This window comes from Penicillium verrucosum (genome assembly GCF_028828655.1).
Source record: "Penicillium verrucosum strain IBT 35672 chromosome Unknown utg000003l_segment0_segment0, whole genome shotgun sequence".
NCBI classification, from domain to species: Eukaryota; Fungi; Ascomycota; class Eurotiomycetes; order Eurotiales; family Aspergillaceae; genus Penicillium; species Penicillium verrucosum.
Genome location: NW_026643212.1, coordinates 2,702,188 through 2,720,169, shown reverse-complemented (window position 1 = coordinate 2,720,169; position 17,982 = coordinate 2,702,188). Strand labels below are relative to the sequence as shown.

At 47.7% G+C, this 17,982-nt stretch overlaps 6 protein-coding genes across 6 annotated transcripts; 4 read left to right on the top strand and 2 right to left on the bottom strand.

Annotated features, from left to right (window-relative positions):
* Positions 1 to 60: 60 nt before the first annotated feature.
* N7516_008702 (uncharacterized protein) lies at positions 61 to 2,153 on the bottom strand (the record flags this gene model as incomplete). Its single annotated transcript, XM_057221421.1, has 5 exons — positions 61 to 365; positions 422 to 708; positions 776 to 1,921; positions 1,976 to 2,030; positions 2,084 to 2,153. 5 exons carry the CDS (start codon positions 2,151 to 2,153, stop codon positions 61 to 63), a joined length of 1,863 nt encoding a protein of 620 aa, XP_057071693.1.
* Positions 2,154 to 4,161: 2,008 nt separating this feature from the next.
* On the top strand, positions 4,162 to 5,866 carry N7516_008701 (uncharacterized protein; the record flags this gene model as incomplete). Its single annotated transcript, XM_057221420.1, has 2 exons — positions 4,162 to 4,212; positions 4,283 to 5,866. 2 exons carry the CDS (start codon positions 4,162 to 4,164, stop codon positions 5,864 to 5,866), a joined length of 1,635 nt encoding a protein of 544 aa, XP_057071692.1.
* Positions 5,867 to 7,862: 1,996 nt separating this feature from the next.
* N7516_008700 (aldehyde dehydrogenase family protein) lies at positions 7,863 to 9,375 on the bottom strand (the record flags this gene model as incomplete). The annotated part of the gene is made up of 2 exons (XM_057221419.1): positions 7,863 to 8,963; positions 9,109 to 9,375. The coding sequence occupies 2 exons, from the start codon at positions 9,373 to 9,375 to the stop codon at positions 7,863 to 7,865; spliced, it is 1,368 nt and encodes a 455-aa protein (XP_057071691.1).
* Positions 9,376 to 10,013: 638 nt separating this feature from the next.
* N7516_008699 (uncharacterized protein) lies at positions 10,014 to 10,358 on the top strand (the record flags this gene model as incomplete). Its single annotated transcript, XM_057221418.1, has 1 exon — positions 10,014 to 10,358. One exon carries the CDS (start codon positions 10,014 to 10,016, stop codon positions 10,356 to 10,358), a length of 345 nt encoding a protein of 114 aa, XP_057071690.1.
* A 546-nt stretch (positions 10,359 to 10,904) lies between these two features.
* On the top strand, positions 10,905 to 12,583 carry N7516_008698 (uncharacterized protein; the record flags this gene model as incomplete). The annotated part of the gene is made up of 3 exons (XM_057221417.1): positions 10,905 to 11,234; positions 11,292 to 11,350; positions 11,404 to 12,583. The coding sequence occupies 3 exons, from the start codon at positions 10,905 to 10,907 to the stop codon at positions 12,581 to 12,583; spliced, it is 1,569 nt and encodes a 522-aa protein (XP_057071689.1).
* A 2,370-nt stretch (positions 12,584 to 14,953) lies between these two features.
* On the top strand, positions 14,954 to 17,474 carry N7516_008697 (beta-glucosidase; the record flags this gene model as incomplete). The annotated part of the gene is made up of 2 exons (XM_057221416.1): positions 14,954 to 15,122; positions 15,181 to 17,474. The coding sequence occupies 2 exons, from the start codon at positions 14,954 to 14,956 to the stop codon at positions 17,472 to 17,474; spliced, it is 2,463 nt and encodes an 820-aa protein (XP_057071688.1).
* Positions 17,475 to 17,982: the final 508 nt, after the last annotated feature.

Below are 17,982 nucleotides of genomic sequence, written 5' to 3'. Positions count from 1 at the left end.
TTCGGCGAAAAACGGATTTCCATGTAAAACATTGGACTATATTATATTTATATTCGGTATCTATGGGGCACTTTGATGACACCATTGAATGAATTCATTCAAATTCCCCAAGTCATCTGTAGCAGTGTTATCCATATACCGAAGGCTGACATCAGATTTACCAGTAGCATTCAGTGTGGCATTCAACAACCACCAAAGCTCCTGAGCGTGTTTCGGATATCCAAGGTGAAGGAATTGATCCTTATCCAGGAGACCAATAACAGAATCCCAGATGCGCCTCCAATTACCAGACGCACAGCGTATTCTATCGAGCGATAGATATCTTACTAAGCCGGCTCTTGCTTGGAATGCGAGCGAGTTAATGGCTGTCGTGATATTCTTAGCAATTTGATCAATTCGCTAGATTCGGTCATCAACATACCATAGATCAGAATCAGGAGATGCTCCACTGATACTGAAAGACCCCATGGTATTGGGTCTTTACTTGTAGGAGTTTCTAGTAACTGCGTGACCACATCTTTCAGGGGAGGAAGTGGGAGCTCTGTTGAGTGCGACATGGCAATTCTGCTGAATGAAGAGGCGTTTTCGGCTTCCCATAACCCGGCACTCCAAGGGAAATGACAGTCCATTTCAAACACCGATATTGATGGGTTGTTTTTGAAGCAGACCGTGAGGAATCCATCCGCCAGGAAGACCCAACAAGCGATTCTTGGAGTTTGTTAGCGACGCACCTCGAAAGAAAAGAGAATATAATAAAGAAAGGGATATAAATTACCGTATACACACTTCCTCTGCCACTAAATTTCTCCAAGTTCTATCATCACAAACGGTGGGAGCGGTTCCTCGCTTGACCTGGAAAATCCCCAGGGATCGGATGGTTGATACCAGACATGGATGTCGGACGATGCGAATGCGACGTCGTGTTTGCATATTGTCTTGTCCAAATTGAAGCATCTCAATAATAAGAGCACTCTGTAGTAGCTGTACAGTTGATAATAGGTGGGACGGATCTTTCAGTGAAGCGCGTGTTGATAGGTCAGCAATCTTTCGAAATATATACTCCTCCGCGACATCGAAGAGACCGGATGGCAGGGCTCCTCCATCTAATGGAATCGTATATGTGGCACCCGATAAAAATATTGAGAGTAAAAGAGAATTGGAGATGTTTCCTGGGTCGAATGTTGGAAAATGCACTACGGGTAAATGCCAGTGAAGAGAATGGAAGAACGCAGAGATAGAAGCCGAAATATTGGAAACTCCCAACAAAGTAGAAAGTTCCATAAAATCAAGAGCATTTAGCGTTCCTGTGCTTCCCAGACCCATTGACTTTGAAGTGTCGACCAATTCCGTCATAATCTCGGATAGTTGGCTGGAAAGCTTTGAAGGGAAGAGCGTATCAGGGGTGAACTGAAGTAGATAATCATCTGTAAATGAGGGCAGAGTCGAAGGTATTTGGAAAGGGAAATTTGTGAGTTGGAAGTCGCCACCAAAAGTCGAAATAGGATCAGTGGGAACGAGGGCATCTTCAATATGGGAATTGAGTGTTTCAAGGTTCCTTCGTACAGAACACTTCGCCGTCTCCCCGATCGCCAGCCTGTCCTTTTGGAAAGATGGATTGGCAAAATGTCGGAGAAAAGAAAATGATCCGCTGTCTGTCGGGGTGACTCGGGATGTGGTTATAGAAGGCGAGACCGAGGCTACCGCAGAGCAACTGGAATCTCGGGAAGGCGTCTCTTGGCCCACGAAAGTGCATTGTCGTCCAAGAGAGCGACAGCGAGAGCATGGTAGATTCCTGTCGCAGGATGCTTTGGCAAAGAAACATAGCTCACACGACTGCCTTTTCCTGCCTGGTTTGGCTGCAGGAGGTGGAGGTTGGTTGAACTTTTTTGCACAGGTTTTGATATGTCTTCGAGTAACCTCACTTTCGAAACATCAGTGATGTGTTCATTATTTATGGTAAGGGTACTTTGCATACGGCTTTAGAAATGATTTGCTGCACAAAGGGCAGCTGGAAGAGAGCTGCTGTGTATCTAGGAGGTGGTCAGCTTATTCATATTTTTTGATCGGGGTCATTCGACCTTACGAGTCGCTTCATGGCGAATTAAATGAGTTTTCCTTTGGTAAGCCTTTTCGCATAGTGTACATTGGAACATGGTATCCCAAACAACCCTTGTTGTCTCAATAGTTGAGGGAGAAAAAGAAAGGAAAGGGGGAGTTGGCAGCTACGGGAGTCAGCGCGTGGAAGAATTCCATCCGTGCGTGGCCGTATCTTTCCAAAATTGGCAGATTAATTCTAATCAACAGGCTATTTTATTATTGTCTTAGATGATAATGTTAGATAGGAACAGAAGGAGAACAATGACTACGGAGTATATCGTACGGAATATATCGATCGGAATTTGTCATTTATGCGGGCAATGCAGGTCCGAGTACGGAGTACTCCAGGGTATGGAGTACAGCCGCCCTAATGCCTCAATATACAAACACAAATGGGGCCGGCTTTACGGAGGAGACCATGCCATGCTATGTAGAGTCTGCAAGGGTAGTATGATACACCGCACTAACAATGCTCCATACGAGTTGCTAATAAAACGCTTTTCCTGGCGGGCTGGGCCACTGGAGAAAGATTGCTGATCTTGTATTCATGATCAACAGTTCGAACGTGGGAGTATCTTTAGTTCTCATGTTTGATACCTACAACATTTGCAATGGTATTTGAAAAGTTGCGAACAACCATAAAGACCAGATGCTCGGAACAGGGGTTCCTCGAGCGCTAGTTCCCGGTTCCTAGCTGATTTCCCAACGTTAATGAAAGCAAGAGTAAGCTGAAAATTTGAGACCAATTTAAGCGACTGGAGACAAATTAACGGAACTTTCCGAACCCCTGGCGTGCACGGAACCTGTGTGCATGGAATTCGATCATTAGTGGAGCTATGCAAAATCATGAAATTTTAAGGTATCATATCGACTAGTCAAGAAAAGCCTGTTTCGCTCGAGGACACGATCATAATGATCGATCTGTACATATACTGGGGATTTTTGTGTAGATCTTTGTGCTTGAGGAAATACACAACGGACTTATGAAGACTCCGGGACAAAGCCGAGACTCACAGGGGAATCATGCACGCCAGGCCGTAGATCACACTCTCCACATACGGAAACAGACATTGTGGGTCTCAGAAGATCGGAAAAGGATCGAAAAGGCGGTGGAGTTCGCATCTCTAGCGCAGCCAAGGTCAAGCCCCATCCCCAAGGGCTAATGAACCATGAGGTAGTGCGGAATTTAGATCCTAAATTTCAATGCTGATGCAATACTTCGGTGTCCGAGGATGCGATGCAGTGTTAATAAGGAGGGAGTACAGATTATTTTTTTTGCTTTGGAAAGAAAAGAAAGAGAAAAAAAGAGCGAACAGGACTTGATTGGCTTCAAGTTAGTTTAGAGATGCGGAGTACCTGACTAGAGACCCTTGCACTCCGAGAGCCGGGGTTCTGCATTAAGTAGGAGGCGCATGATGATCGATCTATTGGTATATTACGGGAGACTCGAATTTAATGAACTAGACATTTTGGTCCAATTTAGGATTATTCGGCTTATTTCGCCGAATAGCCCTATTTCGGAACCCATACCTTACTTGGAGTAGCCCCTGAACTGAGATATCACGAGCACAAAGAACTGCTTGAGATACGTTGTGCATATGGGCTGGTGTGGCGGGACTAGTTCGGGCTAGGCCCCCGGGAAGCAATCAAATAAGACGCTAATTGCATGAGCGGCCAGGGAGTAAAGTGACAGGTCGAGTATAAGGTCTCAATATCAGGTTAGCTTCATTGACCACCTTGTCAAATTTGAGCAAAATGAGGTGCAGGCGACCAATCAGAAAGTTATCGACGAGCAAAACAGGCTGGTCTGGTCTTGGGCTTCCTACTTGGCGTTCGTTTGTGCGCTAGGCAATGGATTGTGATGTAGATCGACATCTCCCCTATTTTTAAAATTGCTATAATGACTGCCTGATAGGTTGTCACATATAAGGCTGTCTGTCTCTCTCATTTATTCCTGTTCTTCATCTCTTCGTTGTTGGATTTTTTGACCTATCACTCGTTTTTGCTGGTATCGTTCAGCGTCCATTCTTTATTTTACTCTGAATATACTTCCAACCCGCAACGATGAAGCAATCTATACTTACTTCCCTTGTAGCTCTCGCAGCATCATGCTCGGTAAGCAAGAACCCGCAGCTCTTCGCCGTTGTAACTAGACGTGCAGCTAATAGATTATGTTATTGTATAGGGAGTCCAAGCTGCTGATGGCTTGGTCAACGTGCCAGTTAACCTTTGCGCAGCCATCCTCGGAAAGGCTGAATGCGAGCAGAAGACAGCCACCGTCGATGGCTTGATCAGCGTTCCTGTCAATGCGTGTGTTGCAGTCCTTGGAAAAGCTACGTGCGAGCAGGTTTCCTTGTCTTCCAGGAGCCTCGGCGGTGGCCTGATCAACGTTCCCGTCAATCTTTGCGGAGCTATTCTTGGAGAGGCCGAATGCAAGCAGAAAGCAACCACCGGCAATGGTTTAGTCAACGTGCCCGTTAACGCGTGTGCTGCGGTTCTCGGAAAAGCCAAGTGTGACCAGGTCGCTTCCACCGGCAGCAGTGACGGCGACGGTGGCCTGATCAACGTCCCCGTTAATGTTTGCGCAGCCATCCTGGGAGAGGCTGAATGCAAGCAGAAGGCAACTACCGCGGATGGGTTGGTCAATGTGCCGGTTAACGCATGTGCTGCAGTCCTTGGAAAGGCTAAATGCGATCAGGTCGCTTCCACTGGTAGCCACAGTGGCAGCGATAGCGGCAGCAGCAGTGACCACGGCAGCCTGATTAATGTGCCCGTTGGACTGTGCGCAGCTATCCTTGGGGAGGCCGAGTGCAAGCAGAAGACAGCCACCAGCGGTGGCTTGATCAACGTCCCTGTCAACTCATGTCTGGCTGTCCTTGGAAAAGCCAAGTGTGACCAGGCCTCTTCCTCTTCCGGTGGCGGCGAGGGTGCCCTCATTAACGTGCCGATCAACGTCTGCCTCGCTGTCCTCGGTGAGGCTCACTGCCATCAGAGCTCCGGATCCAATGGTGGTCTGGTTAACATCCCCATCAACCTGTGCTTAGCCGTTTTGGGTGAGGTTGATTGCCATGATACGCCCCCCACGGTCCCGGTTGTGCCCGGTGAGACTACCACCCCTGTTGTCGTTGTGCCGGGTCAGACTACCACCCCTGTTGTCGTTGTGCCGGGTCAGACTACCACACCTGCTGTCGTTGTGCCCGGTGAGACCACCACCCCTGTTGTCGTTGTGCCGGGTCAGACTACCACACCTGCTGTCGTTGTGCCCGGTGAGACCACCCCTGTTGTCGTTGTGCCGGGTCAGACTACCACACCTGCTGTCGTTGTGCCCGGTGAGACCACCACCCCCGCCGTCGTTGTGCCTGGCAAGACCACCATTCCCGGTGTTGTATCCGGCGAGTCTTCCATCCCCGCCTGGACTGGCCCTGCGGGACCTGCCTCTGTACCCTCTTACGGCGGTGCCTCTGCTTCGGTTCCTACATACACCCATGTTCCTTCCGTCACCGTGGGACGCTCATCCCCCACTGGCGCCTGGACCCGTGTCACCCCCACCTTCACCAGTGCCGTCACTGTCTGCAACGCTGCCTGCCAAGCATCCAAGGCTTCTACCGGCCTTGTTGCTCAGACTTCCCCTACTTCGGGTGGCAGCGGCAACAAGCCTAACGCTACCCCCAGCCCCAGCATTATTCCCTTTAACGCTGCTGGCCGGGCTACTTTGTCCGGTGTTGCCGTGGTGTTCGGAGCTGTTTGCGCTGTCGCCATGCAGATCTAAGTGGTGATCTAAATTTAGACAATAATACAGGCGGTACTTGGTGGCGGCAGTTAGGATCACTCAGTGTGAAGATTTATGGTTCCGGTCGCGTTGGACATATCAGTCCGTCTTTCCTTTTTCTCCTTCTATATTCAATGGTTTAAATCAGCACGAGTTAATATAATTCTACGATATACGTTTCTCAATTCAGGCTCTTGTTCTCAAAGCTCTCCATGTGTATATGACGAATAAAATCGGTGTACCTTTTGATGGAGGGATTTTCTTGATTTTCTTGACACTTTCCTCAACAGTAGTATTAGGCTCAAGTGAAGCTCTTAAGGCGTATATTTAGTTATTGGTGGCACAATGGGGTTGGCTCGCACCATCGTGTAATTACGGCCAACTCCTTGGAAGTATTACTTAGCGGCAAATTGTTTTCCTGTTGTGATTTTAGAAAAAGCAAAAAATCAATCCATTGAGCGTGTCAAGAATCAATGATTTCCTGAACTAATAATAGGCCATGTGATACATTATATGCAGGTCTGCAGGGGAAATTGAGGGGCGGGGGCAGCTCATATTACTTGTCATCGCCCTAATTGAACTTTAGTGGAGTGCGACCAAGATGAATATTTGATATTGGATAGATGTGGCAAGACTCATTAAATGTGCAAGGCTGCATAAGAACGAGCTAGCTACGGAGTACTCCGTATTCGGTTCCAGTTCCGGAATTTTGTCTTACGAGGAATTTTCTGCAACGCTGTGAGTAGTGAGAGGATCCATCTCTACGCAAGAAACAGAAGAGGACCTGGCCGGTTGGTCTCCGCTTGGCGACATTCAAATTCATCTCAGCCGTACGGCTGTGTAACCCCACAGCCACTGGGGCTGCAGACTCTCCTTGCCCAAGTAATAGCATGACAATTCCTGGAAAGTCTTACTCGGATATGAACTTACCTGCCGTGGGCCTTTCTATATGTATATTCTGAGGTGTTTTTGGCAAATATCCACAGAACAGTCAATCTGCACCCAGAACGCACGTATATCTACCTGTAGCGTGTTATCCTGTTTTCACAGAACTTCCGAAAGTCATCTGGCGGGCTATAATTTTTAGACTGCCAATAAGCTGTTGAACATCCTAAATAGTCGTAAACCCTGGAGCTAAGAGCCCCGTGGATCCAGACACGAAGTAACCTTAGAACGCTGTTTGCAGATGTGTGGCCCAGATGTCGACGTGAAGGTTTGTGGAGGCTCTATAAACCGACTTCTGCAACAACATCAAACATTGATGGAGATTGGCCTCGTTAACCCGTCGCTATTTTCTGTTACCATCCGGAGTTCCAAATGGAAGAGAACAAAAGCAGAAGTGGAGTCAAAAAGTTGAGGCCAAAAATGGCAAAAAATCCTCTGACCCGGGATCGAACCAGGGACCTCAAGATAACAAGTTCCTTGCAGAACAGGGCAATTACAGTCTTGCGCTCTTCCAGCTGAGCTATCAGAGGAGATTATTGAAAGATTTTCAGATTTTAGCAATTATCAGTCAAATAGTTGGTCTACCTGAATCTGTACCAACTATGAAATCGTGTTCATTATCGCTCCTGATAACTTGGTATTTTGATACTTTACGTTTTGAAACCGGCGTGGCGTAAACCACCTTCGTAAGAAAACCTCAAGATGATCAGAAAAATAATTCCATTCTAAAGGTTCGTATACATTGCCACTACAAACTCTTGACCTACTCGTAAACCAAATTTCTCCAACTTTCTTCCAAGAAATGTCTTCTGCGGGTTGTTGCAAGACATCCGGTTATCTTGACGAATTTAGAGAGAGAGACTTTGACCAGAAGCTGACTAGAAAACATAGTCTTGTTTAGTGTTTTCCTCTTCTAACGTTCTTAGAAAGTTGTATATTGATTTTGGTTCACTAGAAAGGAACAATCGATAGAGGGGCCTATTTATATATTTAAGCTGGTTCTTTTCGCTTATATGATCATGACATCTCCATTGTGAGGTCTGTAGACAGTTTACTTGCACAGCTGAATTATTCGCGTGTGAGAGTACGACAGCAAGCCCTGGCTCCCCCACTCGCCTCCAATCCCACTCTGCTTCCAACCAGAACAGTAGCCGTATGGGTTGGGGGCTTCGGCGCTATTGATCCATACTGTTCCGACCTCAATCTTCCGCGCAATCCGCTCCGCAGTGCCAACATCATTGGCCCACACGCAAGCCCCTAACCCAGTACATGTCCCATTGACCCTTGGAAGCACTTCATCCTCAGTAGACCATATCATCAGTGGAATGATAGGACCGAACTGCTCCATTTGGACGATGCGAGAATCATCCGGTGGTCGGTCCACAACAACAGGTGCGACGAAAAGTCCTGGCTGCTCGTCGTCGGCGTTTCCCCCACAAAGTAACGTGTAGTTGTTGTCCTTGCAATCGGCGATGAGATCTTTGACCACCTTGTACTGTAGCCCGTTTTGGACAGGACTAAACAGAGGTGACTGGTCATCAGAAGGGTCGATTTTGATATTCTTCACTGCCTCCACAAAAGTATCCCGGAATTCTTGGAAAATCGACTCATGCACATAAACCCTTTTGGTAGCAACGCACATTTGCCCCGAATGAAAAAGGGATCCCGCAGCCACCTTAGTAGCAACGGCTTTGACATCAACATCGGGGCAGACGACACTTGCATCGTTTCCACCGAGTTCGAGTGTTACTCGTTTCAGAGACTTGGCCGCGCTTTCACCTACCTTTTTCCCAGTCGCAATGGATCCGGTAAAAGTAATCTTGTCGATGCCTGGATGAATGGAAATGAGTCTTCCCATGTCGCTGTCTCCGTTGAGTGCCTGGACCAGACCCCGCGGAAGCACGGACGTCGCAAGCTCAACGAATTTCAAAGTGGCACATGGGGTAAATGGTGACGGCTTGACAATGATGGAATTTCCCATGACGAGCGCTGCAGCAATCTTGCTAGCGGCTAAGACGAGCGGAAAATTCCAAGGGCAAATCGCACCTACCACGCCTATAGGAGGATGGGTAGACACGATTTTGAGGGTCTCGGTTTCGTAATCCACTTTATCAGGCAACGACTGAGATGCTGCAACAGTAAGCTTTCCCAGCTAAGAAATGTTTCTTAATGTAGAATTGCAATACCATTAAATCTGATGAACGCCAAAGTATCATCAATCTCCATGTTTGCGAGGAGATTCTGAGAAGCTTCTTAGCGATCTTTTCAATAATCACGATGTGGAAGGGATTTGTTACGGATTTTCCGGTTTCCCCTGCTAGAGGAGGTTGTACTTCATCTCTTCGATGTTCTAGTTCATCGGCTAGTTTGAGTAGGTATTTCTGTCTTTCTTCGACAGGTAGGACCTTCCATAATTCAAACGACACCCTTGCAGCCTCCACTGCGTCATTAAGGTCCGTCTCACGTCCGACTGGTACCTCCCAGAGGGACTCACTTGTCCTGGGGTTGATGACTGTTACAGAATCTCCGGACCGGGGCTCCGAGTTGATAATATTGTAGAACATTCCGAGATCTCAGAAAAGGACAAAGACTCAAACCTCAGAACCTCATGCAGCTGAAAGCCGAATTAAGTATAAAATGCCTGGTGAGCAGTGGGTCAACAAGCTTCTCTCATAACTGTGACGGGGTTTCTACATCATTTCACACTGAATCGGTTATTAGGTGAGCGGGTGGACTTTGAAGACTTCGGCAAAAAGAGGTTCTATAATTAGTGGAGGAGCTGACGTCGAGATTATGTCGAGGGACACAGAGAGGGAAATATGCCCGACATGTGGAGGTTTACTGGCGGGCGAAGTGATGCTTATGGAGAGACAACACAGTTGGATTCGTAACGAGCAAAGTGGACGGAGAGAGGAGAGAGAAAAGGGGAGAGAAGAGAAATTAGTTATCTACGGAGTACTACATCCATGCACCCAACATCCCCTAGTGCCCGCATTCCCTTTCTTTCATCTCAGATAACCATCACCCCGTCATCACTCATCACTCATCACTCATCTCCATCGTCAGACACAGCCTGATTGATCAGGTAAGGATGACCTCATTACCTTAAAACATTTTCTTTTCAGCCATCTTCTAACCTTACGCCTCAGGTTACTTTATCCACCTTTATCCACCCTTGACTTTATAACGGTTCCATCTCAAAATGGAGATGCCCCAGAATTTCCCACCTGGCTTCGTCCTGGACAGAGTTGCTGAACAGCCCAATCAGGATCATAGTGATCTTCGTATAGGTCTTTCTACCAACTTAGTCACTTATGGTGAAGCTTTGACGGCAAGTCTAAACCGCACGGGCCGCATTCCTAGTCAGGTCCAATTACCAACGACGAATCCAGTCCGTCGAGCACACCTACGCAAGATGGCACTTGAAAATGTCGGATCGCCTAACCGTCCTACCGCTTCAACATCGCCCCGTGTAATTCACACCCAGGGAAAACTAGATCTGGAAGATTTTCCGCGACCACTTTCCCAAATCGCCGTGCTTTACTGAAGAAGAAATTCCAAAATGAAAACATGCCGTATTATCAAAGGAAAGACCTCTACATGGCTTTAACTAGGTATATCCTTAGGTTTCCTAAATTTCAATTTTGGAAAAATATGGTATTAGGTATGCTATATATAAGCATATACTGACATCTTACTAGATCTTCTTTTTTGGATGCTCTTCTTAGGGTCTTTCTAGTTGTCTCTTTATATATCTTTTCTAAGGCATTATAAGGCATCATCTAGGTTCAATATTGCTACAACTAACCAACTAACTAATTCCGAGGTTAGTTTGCTCTTCTTAGTCAAGGTGAATTATCTCCCTTAGGCCAGTATAATACCTAACCATTTAAAATGTTTCAAAATGTTAAGCCGCAACCTCTTAACAGCTAACTTGACGATCACCGGAATTTAGCAAGTTACGCCATTTAGTGCCAAGTAAATTTCGTGATCGCCCCTCATGATGATGTAGGCACGAAGAGATTGTTGAAAAAGTACCTTCAATTATTTAATGGAGAGCATACGCAGCTTAATAGACCCAAGAAAATAAAAGATGAAACATTTGTCCAAAGGTGAACCCAACCCGGAATTCGATGAGGATCAACAAACTCAAACAGGGCTGTTCAAGGCATTGGCGCACTATGTGCCCTACTTTCGCAACCCACAACATGTCTTGGTTTTTAAGCTTGACTGCTTGTTGTTGGCATGGACTTTTATTGCTGGAATTTTGAAAGAAATGGACCAAAGTGCGACTGCTCAAGCTTACGTTTCCGGGATGAAGGAATCGTTGAATCTATATGGAAATGAATTGATCAACTTCAATACATTCTTCTCTGTTGGATATGCTATTGGTTTGATTCCAGGTCAACTTATCCAGACCAAAGTCAGTAGTTTCGGAATTTCGACAAATTAACTCACATACTAACTAACCATCTTCAAGGTTCGCCCTTCTATTTTTCTTCCATTCTGTGAGATATCATGGGGAATCCTGGTCACCTGGTGAGTAGGGAGAGACCAAATTACTATTGAACACATGCTGACCATTTAAATAGTATTTCCCAGGCACCAAACGCTAAAACGATATACGCATTGAGGGTCCTGCTTGGATTATTTTCTGCGGTCTTCTGGCCTACCGCTGTATCTATGATCTTCAACTGGTACACACCAGCGGAGCTAGCTAAAAGAATCGCCTTCTTCAACGTATCAGATGCAGCAGGTGGTATGTTCTTAAGCGCGCTTCAAGCCGCCCTTTACACGAACATGAATGGCGTGCATGGTATCACCGGATGGCAATGGCTATTCATTGTCTCGGGTACAGTAACTATTGGACAAGGTCTGCTCGGCCTCGTCATCATCCCAGACTCACCAGTTCTAACTCGCGCTATCTGGCTTACCGATACGGAAAAACGTCTTGCCAGAAAGCGCATGGCTGACTTTGGTGCCAATACCTCAAACATGATTCCTACCAAGGTTGTCGTACAGAAGTTGCGGAAACTCACCTCACACCCTGTGACATACTTCTTCTTGGCTGCTTTTGCTTTACAGGCTTGGGCGAACCGAGCAAATTCTTATTTCACTCTTTATCTCAAGGCGCTGGAAGACTCTTCAGGAAACCTTCGTTTCAGTACATACCAAGTCAACGTTATTCCTATGGGCGGCTATGCTCTCCAGATACTCACTAATTTGAGTTTGAATGCGCTATCTGATTGGAAGCACTGGCGCTGGCAGATCAGTGTTGCGCCGGCCTTTTTGCTCGGCATTGTGCTCGGCGTATTGAGCGCCTGGCCCTCAGATTGGAGGGTCATTATCACCTTTTATTTCCTTACATATGCGACAAATGCAGGAAGTCCATCACTTTTGGCTTGGGTGGCTGAACTCCTCAAAAAAGAACCAGAAGCGCGGTCTATCATTGTTGCACTGACGGTGACAATTGTATACATTGGCCATGCCACAATTCCGATCCGCGTTTGGAGGACGAGTGACTCACCTCATTATCCGATCGGATTCCCTCTCGCGACTGCCTTTATTTTCTCGTCTATCTTTGTTCAACTTGGTATGCTTTGGTGGGGACGACGAAACACTCAACTGGCTAGATATGGATACGACGCGCCGTCCAATATTTCAGCTAGGTTGGATGAAGAGAGCCCTGGGATCGCAGAAAGCCAAGTGGTGATACAGCAGAATGATTCAAAAACCATGAGTCAAGAGGTATCAAGGGTTCAAGACAGGTAACTGCTCTGCGGGTGAATCCAAAGCCATTATATTCCACTGGGGTTGTGTTTCACAGCCAGCACACCACATCCAATGATCTGTTCTCACCCAAATCCTCACACTGTCTATAACGCACCCACTCACACCACTACATACTCATTATCTGCATTCTATAAATATTCCCTATACGTAAATTGCTACATACGACCGACCATAGGGTGTGGAAAACAGGGCTTCCCGTCCGCTCAGCCGTACTATCAAGACTTATAGGACCTTTTGTATGTGAGAGTTGATGCCTGAGTGCCTTATTATTAACAGCCAGCCTCACACGAGGCAACCTGCTCTACGACCTCATCAGAATGCCACTCCGAAGAGAACTAGTCCTGCAGCTTAATTGTAAGAACTTTAAGAGGAGCCATCTAAATAAAAGCTAGTAGGACCGCTAAATCGGGGGTTATAAAGACTAAGACCGAGGCGCTGGTTGGTATACCGTTAGGGAATTGTTGGATGAGAATAGCTGCTGCGACAACTGTGCTAAGTTGGACGGCAAGTTTGCTAACTGTGTCCGGGTGTCTGGGAATGGCAGCCTGTCCGGATTGCTACTTCGATCGGTAGAGTGGGATATGTAGCTTCGTGAAGGAAGAAAAGGAAGCCAATATACCGATCCCGAGAAAGCCAGAGCAGCAAGCCGATCAAATTTACATTTTCCAACGTTCCGCCGAAGCCGGAGTCGATGTACTCCGTTCCTTACTAATTCCTACCGGCCCTTTTTCGCCGGTGGGGGTGGGTCCGGCTACTATACTTCACACCACTCACGGAGTTCCACCGGGCTTATCTCAATATGAATCTCGGTTGACGCTGTGTTTAATAGCCAGCAAATAAACTGCAAAGTTGACAAAGTTGGAGTCACTACAATATATACCGATTGCAGAAAAATATTTGTTATAGCAGGGCTTTAGTAAAAGGTCGGTAATCAGATTGTAACATGAATATATTTTCAGGCACCGCTAATAACCTCGGAACATTAGAAAACTTAAGCTGCTGCATTGTAATGATTATAAACCATTTGACCCCTCTACTTCTCTAGAAAGAGCGCTGCCACCCGAGGACCAAGCGTGGCCTTGACCTATCTGTGATCCGGTGGACACTACTCAAATCCCGAAAACGTGGGATAGGTCATAGCCACCGAGTCCAAGCCACCACCTCATGTCAGTATACAACATAGTAGCAACACTAATTTCCAACCACTCAAAGCCTCACCTGGTGGCTTTGCGGGGATGCCACGGGCTAGCGCCGGAGTGTATGTACCCATCAGTGACCTCGCAACGAAGCGCAAAATTGACCAAGAAACTTTATCGAGCATCCGAAGTATTCCCAGCGAGTACGGCACGTATACATACTGGTGAAGATGCCGGGCATTCCGTCTCCGATGCCGAGTGGGATACCCGCTAGCCAAGTCTGGTTGCCCAAGCGTTGATCATCAGGAAAATGTCTCGTCGTGCCAAGGCCGGCAACCTCGGGCCAATTTACACAATTTTTGTTAAGGTTTCTAAAGTTTCTAAGGTTGTCATATTTGCTTTCATAGTAGGAGAGCAAATTAGGAAGAAATTGCCGAGCGTTGAAAGTCAGTCAGGCCAATAGATGCAAAGGAGGCCGAACTAGAGAATTAAAATGCGTCATACCTAGGTAGGTTTTGCGCACTGATTGTGCCCCGCGCGTGCAGGGATGAAGAGATTTCCCCGGAAAGAGAAATGTGTGGGGTCCCCACAAGAACGCCAAGACGGTCTCGGTAGAACTTCGGTTACTTATGAACGTTTCCCAAGGTCCATGGATTGTACTCACTATGACAATTCTGAAATGGTGGGGTGTACTCATATGGACAACCTATGTTGTACCTACAATATTTTAACATAGAAAAGTCGTTTTCATCACCTATATGCTAGTTACAACACCAACTACAACACCAACAAGGGGGAAGTATCTATAAAAGCACATCTAGGAAGAAGATATATGAAAAGACTTGGAAGAAAGACTACGAAAAAAAAAAAAAAAAAAAAAAAAAAAAGAAAAAGATGGGACGTATGGAGTATGGACAGCGGGATTTCGAAGGTTGGAAATTCGGCCCAGTATTCTTGGTATTCTTGTATTCTTATCGTTGAACCTTCCAAAGATCCTTGGCCTCAGGATCCAATCATTATTTCTCCCAATCATTATTTCTCCCACGTCATCGGTAGAACTCCGGCAAGTTTTACTTCCCCTCCATACCCCATACCTCATATCCCAACTAGGTCATTTGTTTCCGGAGACGGGTCGCCGGATGCGGAATTGCAGGCTATAAAAAGGAGTGAATATCCCAAGATAACATTCCTGTGTCTAACAAAGTTGCCAAAAATGCCCCGCGTCGCTCAGTTTGTGGTTTCAGGCCTTTTGGCTGCCACAGTGGCTAATGGCCAGTCATTTGATGGAGGCAGTCGAAGTGAAGAAGCTTTCAGTTATGTCCAGCCCAAGAACACAACCATCCTGGGCCCTTACGGACACTCCCCTGCCGTCCTTCCCTCACGTATGTTGTTCTTGGATCTTTATTTATATGTGTGGGCTCTTTCTGATCTATATCACAGCCAACGCTACCGCTTCAGGTGACTGGGAGGAAGCCTACGCCAAAGCCCAACAGTTTGTCGCCAAGTTGACAATCGATGAGAAAGCCGACATGGTCACTGGCCAGCCAGGCCCATGTGTGGGAAATATTGTTGCCATCCCACGGCTCGGGTTCCCAGGCCTCTGTTTACAGGACGGTCCACTATCAATTCGAGTAGCCGACTATGCCAGTGTTTTCGCTGCCGGTGTCACTGTGGCATCTACGTGGGACAGAGATCTCCTCTATGAACGAGGTTACGCCATGGGACAAGAGTTCAAGGCTAAGGGTGCTCACATCGCCCTCAGCCCTGTGGCCGGCCCACTCGGCCGCTCTGCCTACGCAGGCCGAAACTGGGAAGGCTTTGCTGCTGATCCTTACTTGACCGGTGTCGCCATGGAGAAGACCATTCGCGGCCACCAGGACGCTGGCGTGCAAGCCACCGCCAAGCACTTTATCGGTAACGAGCAGGAGACTCAGCGTAACCCTACCTACGACCCCAATGGAACTCTCACAGATGTTATTCAGGAAGCACTTTCCTCCAACATCGATGACCGAACCATGCATGAGCTATACCTTTGGCCCTTCGCCAATGCCGTCCGCGCACAGGCTGCTAGCTTCATGTGCGCATACCAACGTCTGAATGGTTCTTATGCTTGCGAGAACTCCAAGGCACTCAACGGCCTTCTTAAAGAAGAGCTTGGTTTCCAGGGATACGTTATGTCTGACTGGGGTGGCACTCACTCTGGTGTCGCCTCGATTGAGGGTGGTCTCGATATGAACATGCCCGGTGGCCTCGGTGCCTACGGTAAAGTCCCCGAGGGTCAAGTTGCCGATGAGACCTCTTTCTTCGGCAAGAACGTGACATATGCCGTTAACAACGGAACCGTCGATGCATCTCGTGTCGATGATATGATCGTCCGCATTATGACACCCTACTACTGGCTCGGACAGGATGTTGACTACCCAGAGGTCGACCCCTCATCCGCCGACCTGAACACCTTCTCTCCCATATCAAGCTGGTCCCGCGAGTACAATCTCACCGGCGAGCGAAGCCGTGATGTCCGTGGAGATCATGCCAAGATGATCCGCAAGCTCGCAGCTGAAGCTACAGTCCTGCTGAAGAACGAAAAGCAGGTCTTGCCCTTGAAGGCGCCTAAGAACATCGCTGTCTTCGGCAACGATGCCGGTGAGAACACAATGGGCCCTGTGAACGAGGCCACCTTCGAATTCGGCAACCTCGCAGCTGGTGGTGGTTCAGGTACCGGCCGCTTTACCTATCTTGTCTCCCCGCTTGAGGCCATCAAGACTCGCGCCAAGAAGGACAATGCCCTTGTCCAATACTTCTTGAACAACACCCAGATCGCGACCAACGATGTCACCGATCTTTGGGTTCCCACCACCCCCGATGCCTGTTTGGTCTTCCTGAAGACCTGGGCCGAAGAAGGTGGCGACCGCGAGCACCTGAAAGTGGACTACGACGGTGACGATGTTGTCGAGTCCGTCGCCAAGTCTTGCAACAACACAATCGTCATCACCCATTCCTCCGGTATTAACGTCCTCCCCTGGGCCACTCACCCCAACGTCACCGCCATTGTCGCTGCCCACTACCCTGGCCAGGAAGCCGGTAACTCCATCGTCGATGTCCTCTATGGTGATATCAACCCCTCCGGCCACCTCCCCTACACAATCGCCAAGAACGCCAGCGACTACAATGCCCCTCCCACCACCGCAGTGTCTACCAACGGCACGTACGACTGGCAATCTTGGTTCGATGAGAAGCTCGAGATTGACTACCGCTACTTCGACGCTAAGAACATCTCCGTACAGTACGAATTTGGCTTCGGTCTCTCGTACACAACCTTCACCCTCTCCGACCTCAGCACCGAGCCTGTGGCCGACTCTATCTCCTCCATCCCCGAAGAGAAGCCCATTCAGCCCGGTGGTAACCCCGCTCTATGGGAGACTATCTACAACGTGACTGTTTCAATTACCAACTCTGGTGATGTCGAGGGTGCTACCGTTCCTCAGTTGTATGTTACCTTCCCAGACAGCACCCCTGAGGGAACACCGCCCAATCAGCTGCGCGGTTTCGAGAAGGTCTCTTTGGCTCCGGGAGATTCGCGCACTGTTGGATTTGAGTTGATGCGCAGAGATTTGAGTTATTGGGATATTGTTTCCCAGAAGTGGCTTATCCCCGAGGGCGAGTTTGTCCTTCGTGTTGGATTCAGTAGTCGTGATTTGAAGGCGGTCGCTAAGATTACTCCTGTTTCCGCTTGAAGCCTATTACCTGTATATAGAGAGAGCCTCGATTAGATAGCCATATAGTATATATGAGACGTTTTGGTTTTATTCTCAAGTTTTTCTACTCGCCTCCTTATTACTTGGTCTACAGCAAGGAGTTGTTCTTAGGGCTAATGTCACCTCTAACCAAATAGGAAGGAATCAGAGAAATTGATGGATCCCACTATTCACATACCCAACTGTGGACGGACCTCGTTTTATCGAAGGATATCCCTTTTCTGCAGTCATGACTGTTTGCTTGGTGGCCATGACGTTCGTTATTCGTTACACCTATGGCTTGAATGGGTAAGATCTCCAGATGCCCTTTTACACATGTGACTTGTTGCCAATGGAATACAGGGAGAAGAGTATAACGACAGGGATGGGTCTGAGGAGGAATCGACAGACACAATTGGGGGTTTGAGGGAGCGAAGGACCAGATTTCGGTTGTGGGCACCAGCTTGTAATTGGCAGCTTCGTATATTACAGCAAAATTGTTGAGGGC